Raw genomic sequence first — 13,305 nt, forward strand, 5'->3', positions numbered from 1 at the left:
AGATTCAAGACTACCCCCCCCACACAATGATGTTATCAAACTAACCATGCCTAAATGGAGTCCGATAACTGAAACCCTATAGGGTACTATATTTAATGGATGGATATGGCCCTCTAGAAACAAAAAAAAACTAAGGATGTGGGGTGTTTCTGTAATCAGGAGATGCAGCTAAACAATTTTGGCTGGGTTTCTTTGCCGTAACACATACCCTATGCAAAAAAATCTAAGCAACACAGAAGTGTTGGTGAAAAAAAGCGCAGGATATTTCTGCAGCCACCTGTGATTGGTGGCCAAATAGCTGCATGAAGAGTGCCCAAATCTGATAAGATAGTCTGGGTTGTCTGCTTTACAGAAATATATACCTTTGTGGGTATGTTTGGTTTATTTGTTTAAAATTAGAGTTGCAATCCCATCATACCCAATGTAAAAATTAGACTTGGCCACCAGGGGGCTCTTCGTGCTCATCTTCGGCAAAAAAAAAATCTTCATATTCCGCGAATATTCGCCTGTTCCTGTCTTCTCTTCAGGCGAATATTCGTTGAAATTCTTCGTGTTCGTTTTTTCCGTTTTTTTTTTATAAGGGGTTAATACGGGGTTAACGCGTACCGCAGCAACTCTGGCGCCAGGATTTTAAATGTCCGTATGAGCAACTCTATTGGTCACCAATTGGTTGATGCCAGAGGAGGTCCCTGTAGGCGACCAATAGGCTCACTCGCACTGCCCTGTAACCCCTGACGGCGAACCTACGGATTTCCAGTTACGTCAACTCCCGCAAAGATAAAGTAGGCTAGATGGGGAAGGGACCAGGGAGATTAGTAGACGAAGACGATCACGAAGATTCTTCGTGTTGTCTGTCTTCGTCTACGTTTTACCGCCACTGTCTTCTCTTCTTCATGTCTTCAGAACGCACACGAAAACGCACTCTTCGCGTTTGTTTTCATGTTCACCCGAAGACGAATGCACGAGTCTAGTAAAAACTCTAATGCTTTGTAAAGAATAATGTACACCTTATAGCATGTTCCCTATAAGTGCTGAGAAAGTATGGGAATCATATATAAATTAGGTATTTCTGAAATCAGGACACCTGAATGGATAAACTTGGAAGGCATTTTCCATCACCTTTTGTTCAGAGGGGAAAATATCTAAAAAATGTGTTTTTTTTTCCCTAACTTTAGCTAGTTTTTAAATTTCTCATCCTAAATATTCAGCTAATTATCTAACTATGGTATCAAAAGCCATCTCTCTCTCCTTGAAAAAAACAATATACTGTATACTGTGTATACTGGGTACACTGTTCGCAGGAAAGGGGAATAATCGCTGAACCAACATACCGCAAAAATGACAAAATTGCTCAGGACTTGAGGTATCAAAAACCCCTGGGACTGAAAGGGTTAATATTTTATGCATTAATGATGTCATACCTCACGATGCGATTTGCACAGCGTTCAGTGAAACCTAAACCTCTCAGTGTTCCCTCATAAAAATATAATTAAATAATTTAATTTCGTGCAAGTGCAAGCATTTCCACAGTGTAGAAGACATACAATACTAAAATCTGAGGGTCCTCCAAACTGAAATAACTAGTGGCAGCGGTAGTACTGAAATAAAAAAAAACGTGTCATCAACAGTCGCTAAGCTACTTTTTAACTTTCTTAAATTAATGTACAAGAATTCGGTATTCCGTCACGCCATTTTATTGCCCAAACACAACCGAAAGCACTACCATAGTTGATATGTTTTAATGTGTAGCACATCCAGACCGGAAGATGGCACACCATCTAGCATTCGGTCTTTCGCTATCGTCTCGTTGGTTCATATCATTTGAGCGTGACGTGGAATAAGACTCGTCAGCAGAAGCGCTGGGAAGTGGGATATTGGAGTTATAAAGGTGTATGTTTTGGGACCTAGAGTAAAATTACTGAAGGTAAGAGAGACGGTTATGTAAATTTATGGTGGCTAATGCTGAGGACTGATACCTGGAAGGTTACATGCAGAGAAAGCTATTGACGACCATAAACCGGTGAATGGAAAAGTAGTATGTGTTATGGGCGTCTGGGAAGAGATGGCTTCGCTAGTGGAATCTGGTGGTGGGGAAGTGTGGGAGAGCGTCTCCCAGAATGGTAGAAGTTGATTCAGTTGCGGTGGTAATTCAGGAAGCCTATTGAAGGGAGCTGCAGTTAAAGGCTAACAGCTACCATTTCCCTCATGGGTCACATTTATTGTGTGTGTGTGTGTGTGTGTGTGTGTGTGTGTGTGTGTGTGTGTGTGTGTGTGTGTGTGTGTGTGTGTGTGTGTACATGGTGCTTTGACTGTTCCCAATTTCCCCAGCATTAGTTACATGCAGTGCAGTTGTGTGCTGCCTTTCCTAGGTGACCTTTGGTCAGTAAGGGGTAGTACTAGCCTGAGCTGATGTTGCACGTACTGTATGTGAAACCAGAGCACTGTTGCAAATACAGATGCATTTTGCCGTTTTTGTGACAATACATGGCTAAGGATCATTCGCAGCAGATTATCACAGTGTCACATCTGATGCAAGTTACGCAGTGTTATGATCTCCAAGAAACTTCCAGGCCATAAGAACTTGCTATTTTATGTCAATTTGTGGGGGAAAAAATATTTATTTCTTATTACCATCATAGACTAACAGTAGGATATAAAATATGGTGGTTGTTGCCATTTAGGAAAGAGATGTCCAGAGAGGTATATATCTGGGGATGGAGAGAGAGACTGGGTAGAAGGTATTTGCTGAATAAAGAGGGAATGACCTGACAGATTGATAAGAAACAGTGGAGAGGGATTGGACAATAGATCGTGTGATAGCTTGTGAGAAGATAACAGGAACACTTTGGGGTGTGGGGGGGGGGATAGCACCATAAAGTTGCAAATTCTGTGACCATAAACAGACTGTTAATGTGATTGTTGATAATTTGATAAGTACTTTTTTTTTTCTTTTCAAAATCCAATGTTTATTTGATTTTTCAATTTTATAATAGGGGAGAAGTGGTACAGAAGGGAAGGGGGGAGGAAAAATAGGGGAATCAACACAATAAAGTCAAGATGACATGGCAATAAGTCACAGTACACCATAGGTAAGTACGCAATACATGGAAATGCAAAGGTGGACAGGCATAAATACACTTGATAACACAAATGGTACATCGGCGGCATGGAAGCATGAAACAACGTATAACTGCCCCAAACGGAAAAACTACTGAGGCACCTACGAAGAGTGATCACCCACATACATAAGCCAGTGAAACCAGGTAGCAGTGTAGGCGTCCCTTTGCTTTATAGAGGTAGCCGAGAGGTCCTCGATCACCCTGATTTCCTCTACCTTACACATCCATGCCTGCAATGTCGGAGGGCGATCCGACTTCCAGTGTAAGGGTATAAGGCATCTCGCAGCGTCGAGCAGATGTCGAACCACAGACTTTTTGAATTGTGAAATGGAAAGCGAAGTGTAGTGTAAAAGCATAGAGTGGATAAGTACTTTTTGTTTATCATTGTTTTTGTTCTGTTGCAGGAAAAATGTCCCGAGGTGCATCAAAACTTGGAAACCTGAAAGACAAATTAGATGGAAACGAGCTTGATTTGAGCTTGAGTGACATGAGTGAAATACCAGTGCGGGAACTGGTTAGTCTTTGTGTAGAGGGCTTTTGCAACAATTTATAGTTTACCTATGGTGGCAATTATTTGTTCATCTATATTTTTCAGGGACTCAGTGATTGCTAAATATCAAGGTCATATAGCACTAGTTTCCTTCTCTTTTCGGGAAGTAGTTTAAAACACTTATGCCAATATGAACGTACAAACTTTTGCTCTGAATCAAAAATTTACAGGTCACAGGTGAGCGTGCATATAGGCACTCATGGTCCTCATTCTGGCCTAGCTTTGTAGGTCGGTGGGGAGTGGCAGCCCCTAAGGCTTCAACGCTGCTCAATTGGCCTTGTAGGAAGCGAAGACCTTTGATCTCCATAGTATGCTCTACCTAGCTCCCTGCATCCTTAAGAGAAATTGCACAGTGGTAACGATAGGGGCCATTAAGGCTTGTGGCAGTGTGCAGTGCTCAAGGTAAAAACATTGCTCTCCCCACACTGACCGTATGATGTGAAGGTCCACTGTTAACAGCTTGTGCACATTAGCGCTGGCATCACAAGAAAGAATGGCTATAATTGCAATTATTCCATGCCAGTCACACTTTAAATACATATTTAATGGCAATGCAGTTATGTACGACAAGAAGCATTTTCCTTCCATAAACTTCTGTGTAATGCAAATCACTTGGTTGATGGAAAATGCCCATAATCTGTTTTATTGGACCCTTTGATATTATTCCTTTAGGAGCTACCAGTATATTACCAGTGTTGCTTTTGCTTTTATATAGGAACCAGTTATCAACAGGATGTTTTATTTTGTATTTTAGGCAGCAATACCAAAGGCCACTGTATTGGACCTGTCTTGTAACAAGCTGACAGCATTACCGGTGAGAGGTTGCATTGATGGTATCTCACTTTCCAGAGGAAACATGTACAGTACTGTTGCAAGCATATTTTTCCATGCTTTGTTATTAAGAACGTCTAATTCTTTTTTTTCCCATAGGGGGACTTTTGCTCTCTCATTCACATTGTAAAGTTAGATCTCAGTAAGAATCTGCTAGTGCAACTTCCATCTGAATTTGGAAGACTGATAAATCTTCAACACCTGGATCTGTTACAGAACCGACTGACAGTGCTGCCTGTCACCTTTGCATATCTAAAGGTAAAAGTTAGTATTTGAAGTGGGGCTGTGTGTAGATGATATTGTCATATAGGGCCATAGTGCCTTTTTCTGGCTACGCAATTTTTATCGTTGATATTGCCCCTGAAATTTTCTAGCTTGATATGAAAATATGGGCTATAATAATAAGAACAATAGGTATTTAACAATATTAAAAGTCAACAATTTAAAATCAATCTGTTACACCAAAATACATAGTGTTTTAAAATCAATGTTCTCAGATTACAAACAAAACCTGTCCCGTTTCACCATTTAGGCTGCCTTAGAGGCAAAAAGAAAAACTGTGGAGTGAAAGTGTCATCTCTGTACCTTTGAGCCTGTTAACCCCCAGCTGCCCAAAACAATTGTATTAATTTTGCAAAATGCATGAGGATGTAGAGTTTTTAAAACCGTTTTCTGTAAGCTGAATAGTTATGTTTTATAACTGTAGAATCAGAGTTAGAACTGTTGGAGAGTGTTCACCTGTATATGGAATAGGGCACCTTGGTACAACTGGTAGTGCATATAGTGTAGAATGCATGATTTTCTCATGTCATTCCCAGTAGCAGGAAGTGGTGAAGATAGATAAGGCATGAACTTGTAAAGTCCCCGGAACCTACCCCTTATGCTGTCTGGGGTAGGTGAGCTATCTTCTCCCATTTATTGTTTTGTAGAGCTTGTGGGAGTGCACTGTACTGCACTCTGTGGAGTTGGAGAAGCCTTGTGTTCTGTACTGGTTTGGTCCTTGTGCAACCAGGCAGCTACTAAGTGCTGGGGCAGGATCCTTAGACAGGTCGCTAGAGGTTTTACAGCCCTTGGGCAGGCTGATTACCGATAGACCTCTGGGGTTGCTGCTTTGTGCAGCAGTAATGACTTCAGGGCACTCTGTTTCTGCTGCAGTGTGATGAAATTGGGAGTGATACGCACATCTCCTCTAATTCCAGGTGGCAATATATCCAAAAAAGCTTTTGATTCCAGTTCCATTATGTGAGAAACAAAGGCATTTACTGTCTGGTCCTTGTGATTCCAAAGGCTTTGGGCTGATTGTGGAGTTCAGATTCCTAAATAATTGTATTATTTACTGCAAGTTCTAGATGGAGCTCATAAAAACCACTTTAGGGATCTTGTCCCCAGGAAGCTTCCAGGCAAGACTGGATGTACGTTTATGAGGGTGGCAATTCTTTGCTCTCATGTAATGTAGCATCTTCAGCTTCAGACAATACTGTCCAGCCTTGCCTCAGTCCCCCCTGTGTCTTTCCAAAATGTTAGAGGTTAGAGCAGTGTTAAGGAATACATAGAATAGTGACATTTCTGGATGACTTGTTACTGGCAGCTGTGTCTGAGAATATTTTATGCTCTCATATTCAGAGAACAGTAGGATTTCAAGACATGGATTCTAAATTTGAAAAAATCTAATCTTCAAGAACAGTTGCATTTCTGAGTTTAGGAATTGACACCTCCCTACAGAAGACATTTCTTCCAGAATCTCGTAGTCCTGACTACTATAATTATGCGTCAGTGAAAGTGCAGTTTAGACTGATAATGAAGCATCTGGGACTGGTGATATCTTGGGTCCTTTCTCACATAAGGGAATCAGGGGTTTGGGATCAGGGTTTTTTTTCTGCTACAATGAAAAAAATATCAGATGATGGCTACAAAATAGGAAACTGTTAAAAGGCATCTACTTAGCAGAACCTGTTTGGACAGTTGTCAGAGTGCTTTCCTCAATCAGTGACTAGCATTACATCCTTGGGTTAGAAGTTCTTTTGTAGGTGAAATGTAGAATCCAACCTAGAAGAAGAGGCTTGTCTGTATCCTCAGATCTGAATTTGATGGCTCGGCTAACACCACCATTTCAATTTTTTAAGAGGTACCTGTGAAATTCCTCTGAAAAATACCCCTCATCTTATAATCAGACCTCAAATAGAGGTCTGACTGAGACTAAGATATATATGATTTTGGCCACTTCTGTGCAGTACCACAGTGGCTCTTACTGACCAGCCTAATACAATTTTCTGTTACCTTTTAATAATTAAACTTTTAAATAATCCCATTTTCCCCTGGACTTTGTTTAAATGGCCCCAGTCTGATAGCGACTCCTCTACACACATTCTCAAATCTAAAACGTTTTTGTGTGGTGTGACTCGGTCACTATTCGTATATTAACCCCTTCAGCACCGGGTTTTTGTTACTAAGGTTGCGCTAAAAGACTGGAGCCGTTTTTGCTATGTCTTTCTTCAACTGTAATTTCTCCTCAATTAGTGCACCCACACAAATCATATATTGTTTTTTTCAGCACAAGTAGGACTTTCATTTGAAACCATATTAATCTGGGTAGTACATTGTTTTGTTTGAAATAAACTTGAAAAGGTGGGGGAGGGGAATGAAAAAATGCATTTTTTACAGTGTTGCATACATACAAATTGTACACACATTGAACCAATGGGGAAAAATTATCCAAAATATATTCATTAACTTGTCCTGATTTTGAAACCACCCAATATGGCCAGGATCTTCATCTATTTTGACCAGTATAGGGCAAATATTGCAAGGCATGCATCACGTTTGTAAAACCTTTTAGAATGTGGCATGGTAGGCTAATAACTGCAGTAGTTGTCACAGATACTGATTATTCCCCCCAAAATTATGTTTATGAACAGTAGATAAGTCAAGGTGTACAACTAGGGTCATTTTATCACCAATTGCTGTCAAATTGTGAGGTATTTTTATATATATATATATATTTTTTTTTTGCCTATGTTGCAATGTTGCTTTAGATTTCATATTATATTTTGTATAGAATATGTGCAACTGCAGAAAAAAATTGTGTTCACCAGCATCCCCTGGTTCCAACAAGGCCTCACATGCATGGTTCATGCATTTTTTGATGAAGCTGTGAGGGCAAAACTGGAACATGCTCATTTTAGTTTTCAAATTTGGAATTTTCAGAAATTGGTTTACTGGGCCCATGTCCCATTTAGGGACATTTTGGAAGCCCCCCACTGTAAATTACCACATAAAACTATATATTTATGAACAGTAGACAAGTCAAGGTGTTCAACTAGGGTAATTTTGACAGTTTTCAGGCAGCTATTTCTTCACTGATGTCTGCCAAACTTCACAGGGAAATTATTTTTGTTTCTGCCCTACCTGATAGGCAGAGCTATTTCTCTCTGTCTGTGCCAGCAAGGAAAAGGAATTCCCAGGTAAGAATTCACAGTTTATAGCCATAAAGCCTACTTTGTCAACCACATATCTCTCACATGGTTGGCACCTTAGGTTGATAAAGGAACCTCTTTCTGCATTATGTCTTCATTCTACTGGGGCTGATTCAATGTCTTGGGCAAGGGCAGCTGGTGTTTAGGTGGATCAAATTTGGTAAGGCAGGAGTTTGGAAGAATCTACACACATTTACTCCTTGCTATTGACTTTATATTGCTTCAGCTGAGGACTCCCAAGATTAGCAGGGGAGTATTATAATGAGTTTTGTGATCTCTATCTTTATTTATATTTGATCTTAATACTATGGGTACATCAGTAGCATAATTTCCACTCTAATAGTGTTGCGTACATCAGGCTTTGTTCACTTAGGATATGGAGGAGATTCCGGGGATTTTATAATTTCCTGCCAGGCAGCGCTACCTTTTACTTTCTTTGTCATTTCCCAGTAGCATAAAAAAGGGTGAATTATTGGGCACAAATCCTCTTGTTTCAGAATAGTTATAGGGGTTATTATTATTATAATACCAAGTCCCCAGTTGTCCTGTTATATTTGCATAGATTGGTTGTATGTGTTTCTAACAAACCCTAGGTGCTGGTGCTTTCGATGAGAAGAAGTGAGGGAGTGATCAAACAAATTAAACTGCAGTTATTCGGTTCATGATATTTAATATTGTGCGATATAACATGAGATGTTACATTTTGGGGGTTTGTGGTATGTTGTGAATTGGTAGTGCATACATGTTTTGTTCACACTTTCTTTTGGAAACAGAACCTCAAGTGGCTTGATCTAAAGGACAATCCACTCAATCCAGCTCTGGCCAAAGTAGCTGGCGACTGCCTGGATGAGAAGCAGTGTAAAGAATGTGCCCAGGGGGTGAGTTGAGATAATATAGCCTATGAAATGTAAGTGGTGGAATCTAATTTTATGGAGAGGAATAAAGTAAAAGTCACACATTTCCGTATGCTAAACCTATGTAAATATTACCGTATTTGCTCGATTATAAGACAAGGTTTTTTTCAGAGCAAGTGCTTATTATCAGGGTTGTCTTATAATCAGACCTCAAATAGGTCTGACTATGAGACTAAGATCCAGATCCCCCGCAGCGCTGCAGGGGACCTAGATCCTCCTGTCTTATGCCCCCCAAACTTTAACGGTGCTTCTGACTCCCCGGTGTGTAGCCGGGGCAACATGTAGACGTCTACGCGATTCGGATAGACAACTTCCGCTGCAGCCGGAAGGAGGGGCGATTAGCAGCGGGGGTTGTCTGCGTCCATCTTGCAGACCTTCCCCGGCTGTCAGAGAGAATTCCCCGCACCGGTGCGGGTAACCCTCCTCACTGACAGCTGGTGTGGGTAACCCTCCTCACTGATAGCTGGTGCGGGGAACCCTCCTCACTGACAGCTGGTGCGGGGAACCCTCCTCACTGACAGCTGTAAGTTTGGGGGTGGGGTTGTTAAATGGGGGGCATAAGACATTTCTGTAGGCAGAGTGCTCTATGAAATGCCTTTTAACCCCCTTAATGCCACTCTGCCTCCAGAAATGCCTTTTACCTCCCTATATGCCACTTTGCCCCATAATATGCCTTTTAACCCCCTAAATGCCAGAGTGGGGTATAAGGCATTTCTGGAGGCGGAGTGGCACATAGGGGGTCAAAAGGCATTTCATTGGGCACAGTGGTATTAAGAGGGTTAAAAGGCATATCATGGGGCACAGTGGCATATAGGGGGTATAAGGCATTTCTGGGGCAGAGTGGCAAGCCTGGGGGCAGATGCATAACGGGGGGGGGGGGCAGGTTGGAAAATAAAAGGAAATAAAAAACTTATATAAAAAAAAAATTCTCAATCAGCTTTTATTTAAAAAAAAATGGTTTACATGAATTAACATTTACTGGTAAAACTTTTTTCCTATAGGGTCGTCTTATAATCAAGCAAATACGGTAAATAGGCATTACATTATGCAATATATGGGTCCTAGGACCCCTTGACGATAATTTGCATGCCAGGCGCATCATGGAAACAAAGATCGCTTTCTTCTCCCAAACACTATTGCTGTAATGCCTTGATATTGAGGCATTCAGCAACACCAAAAACTGTTGCAGGCCCCCCTGTGATCGCTGCCCTGAGAGGCAACGTGTGCCGTATATAATATGGTTGAGGCTGCTTGTTTTACAAGCTCAAACAGTGTAGCTGAATGTCTCCATATCGATGCATTTCAGCAACATAGAAAACCCACCCCAGGACGCACTGTGGGTGCATGTTGACTCTCTTAAGGTGGTGATGCCCACTAAAAAAATAAAACTAGTTCCCATGAGGATCTCTAGACCCTCCTGCGAAGTCTGAGTCTCCCTGGTTGAAGGTACTGCCTTCAACCATGCAAGTCAATGGAGCCTGGCTTACTCATCACAATGTGTTTACAAAAATGTGGCAACATGTAAATATCTCTGGGGATGTCGCTATCAGGGGAACCATTCAGTTTTCAGTTCCCGCAAAATGTAAAACAAAAAACAAAAAAGGCCAAAAATATAAAAGTGTATTCTTATGTGCAAGTTAAGATAATGGCAATTGTAACATCCTGGCTTGCCCCCATTTAAGTTGTAAGGTAGAGTCATATAAATTGTGTTCTGTGCAGGTTCTTCAGTACATGAAGATTGTTCAGTCTGATCTGGAAAAAGAAATGCAGCGTAAACTTCTGATGGAACAAGGTAAGTATTAACAGGAAGCAAAGTGTTTTTTGTTTTTTTTTTGTTTTTTCACTAATGGACAGTAGTGAGGTTAATTGATAACACCAGGTTTGTTTCAGCACAGAAGCAGAAACATGAAGCTGAGCAGCAACAGAGGGAGGAGCGGCAAAGACAGCTGAGGCGTCGGGAGAAAGCCCGGCAAAAAGATAAAAAGAGGAGAGACTACAATGCTTTACAGGCAGCTCAGAGACAAGTAAAGAATAACACAGAGAATGAAAAATCTTACAATCACAGTAAGTATTTTAGTGGCGGCATAATACACGTTTCCTCATTGTATAATATATATACGTATATACATATATACATGTGCATTTTTATACACCTACAGAAGTGTTTGCCATTCCCATTGAGAAGAAGCAGCAGCAGAGGCAATCGTGGCTGGGACGCCTTGTTGTCTTCATCCTGTTCATGTTGATGATGGCTATTGGGATTGTTGTGATTTGTCACTGTACGCAACTGCAAACTAAGAATATATGCTTCAGTATTAATGCAGTGTATGAGGAAACGTTGACTACTCTGCGCAGCTATCAGATCCTGGAAGGTATTCTACAGCCACCAGGCCCACAACAAGAAGGTCATTGACACTTGTATGAACTCACTTTAAATGGGGTGGGGTTGACTTGTACACCTCTTTCTATGGGGTACTTCTTTTTTATGAATTTGTGTGTCCATTGCTGCTGTGTTGGTGGATTTCATTGTTAAATGGGCTCCTTGATTTCCAGTGTTTTAAAATATTATTAAAATTATAAGGTATAATAGGATTAAATAGGAATATCTTGGTTTGTATTAAATACCCCTATGCAGAGGTGTATTTACTTTTGCCGCTGCCCTATGCCTGACTTAGGGCAGCACCTCGAGCCTCCAACCTCCCCCTCTGTGGCCGCCCTCAATACAGAGAGCTGGGATATGACATCATATAATGGCGATCCGTGTCTTAAAGGCAAACACCACCCTTTATGTACTCTTATGGAGGCGGTTCTAGGTCGCCGAGTCCTCCATAGTGTAAATGGACCTCTGGAAAGCAGAGACTTATGTAAACATCCCATTTAGCAGCAGTACCCTTGGGGAAGGGGCCTGACCACCTAAGACTTTGTCACAGTCTGTGATACCTTGAGTGCGCAATATATTGTTCATTGCAAACTTGCATATCATTTCCTCTAACTTATCCTAGAGTAAAATGGTAGTAAGTGGGCCAAGGTAGAGATGCATTTGTTGACATGCATATCCCTAAAATATATTAATTTACCGTGGATGGAAGAACTCAATAAAAAGAGATTCAATAAGCAGCAGTGGTAAAAACAGGACACTACTACTGTATAGTTAAGACACGTAAATTTTCAAAAATGGTTGACAAAAGATGTGGGTTGGATTTGAGTTACAGTGCTCAGACATTTCAGTGGTTTTGCTTTCAAATTTACAGAAAAAACATTCACATGAAATGTTTTCGTGGGAGAGACCAACAAATTTGTGATGTGTCACTTATTCAAACCATAAATTCTACTGTTCAGTACAATAAATTAACCCATATACTTGTGTTTAATGATTAAATAAATATCTTAGCGTTGGACAAACATTTTGTGTATACTAGCATGAGCAGGCATCTTGATTTCCTGTGTACTGGATTTGGATAATTATTGCTCCCATGGGTTGGCAGCTATTTGCTCTGGTAGTCTTTGTGAAGGTTGGTGAGAGACACAGTAACCGTATGCAGGGTAGTATGCATGTGTATAGAGTACAGTCACTGTGTGTTGGTTATAGTATACTTTTCTTCTATAGGGTTGTGTGACTTTGTATGGCGGGATATGCATGTGTACGGTATTGTGTAGCCGTATGGGTAGTATCACTGTAATGTTCTATTGTTTAGTATGACTGTGACCAGGGTAGTTTGTACTTCCCTAGGGTAGTGTGGCTATAGAGAGCAGTATGCATGTGCATAGGGTAGTGTGACTGTATTGTATGCATGTGTGTGGCATTGCGTGACTAGCATGCGTAGTGTCACTGTTAATTCTAAATCCAAAATAAAGAAGCAGAGGCTCAGCACTCAGATGGTAAGGTGAGTTTATTTCACACAGGCAACGTTTCGACACACAGGTCTTTCTCAAGCCTTAGAAACATAAGTGTGCACGCTCAAATATTTATGCAAAACAAGTGATTAAGGGGTTGGACACACCCGATCCTACATAACAATTTAAAGTCTATATATAAAGTGCATCTTATACAGTGGTGGTAGATTTTTTTTTCTTTCTAAAAAGGGGACCTGCTGCTTACCTTGATCCGTCGCGGCTGCACAGGAACACAGTGGAGTCACGTGAATGCACGTCGCATCACATGACTCCACTCAGTTCCTGTTCCTGCTCCTACTCAAGCAAGGCAGAGTGGAAACAGCGGCCCCCACGGAAGTTGGCGAGCAGCAGCTCAGGTAAGGTGTGGGAGTAAATGTATGTATATATGTGTGTTAGCATGGATCCGTTTGTAGGGGGAACAGGGAGGCTGAAAGTGATGTGCATGTACTGGCTGCCTGAGCATGATAGGAGTGTGATTGCTAACAGTTGCTAGCAGCCAACATCAATCACACTCGTATCATGCC

General features: G+C 41.1%; 1 protein-coding gene across 1 annotated transcript; it reads left to right on the forward strand.

Annotated features, from left to right (window-relative positions):
• The first annotated feature begins 1,812 nt into the window (after nucleotides 1–1,812).
• LRRC59 (leucine rich repeat containing 59) lies at nucleotides 1,813–12,247 on the forward strand. The gene is made up of 8 exons (XM_053453338.1): nucleotides 1,813–1,924; nucleotides 3,524–3,633; nucleotides 4,424–4,483; nucleotides 4,600–4,758; nucleotides 8,747–8,851; nucleotides 10,607–10,679; nucleotides 10,778–10,951; nucleotides 11,047–12,247. Exons 2-8 carry the CDS (start codon nucleotides 3,529–3,531, stop codon nucleotides 11,298–11,300), a joined length of 930 nt encoding a protein of 309 aa, XP_053309313.1. The 5' UTR covers nucleotides 1,813–1,924; nucleotides 3,524–3,528; the 3' UTR covers nucleotides 11,301–12,247.
• The last annotated feature ends 1,058 nt before the right edge of the window (nucleotides 12,248–13,305 follow it).

This window comes from Spea bombifrons, chromosome 13 (genome assembly GCF_027358695.1).
Source record: "Spea bombifrons isolate aSpeBom1 chromosome 13, aSpeBom1.2.pri, whole genome shotgun sequence".
In the NCBI taxonomy this organism is placed as follows: domain Eukaryota; kingdom Metazoa; phylum Chordata; class Amphibia; order Anura; family Pelobatidae; genus Spea; species Spea bombifrons.

Bases quoted from the DNA above. Each gene is read 5' to 3' on its own strand.
- LRRC59 (XM_053453338.1), top strand. From the start codon at position 3,529: ATGTCCCGAGGTGCATCAAAACTTGGAAACCTGAAAGACAAATTAGAT. The intron at 4,759-8,746 runs GTAAAAGTTAGT...TTTTGGAAACAG, and splicing joins TCACCTTTGCATATCTAAAG to AACCTCAAGTGGCTTGATCT. The intron at 8,852-10,606 runs GTGAGTTGAGAT...TGTTCTGTGCAG, and splicing joins GTAAAGAATGTGCCCAGGGG to GTTCTTCAGTACATGAAGAT.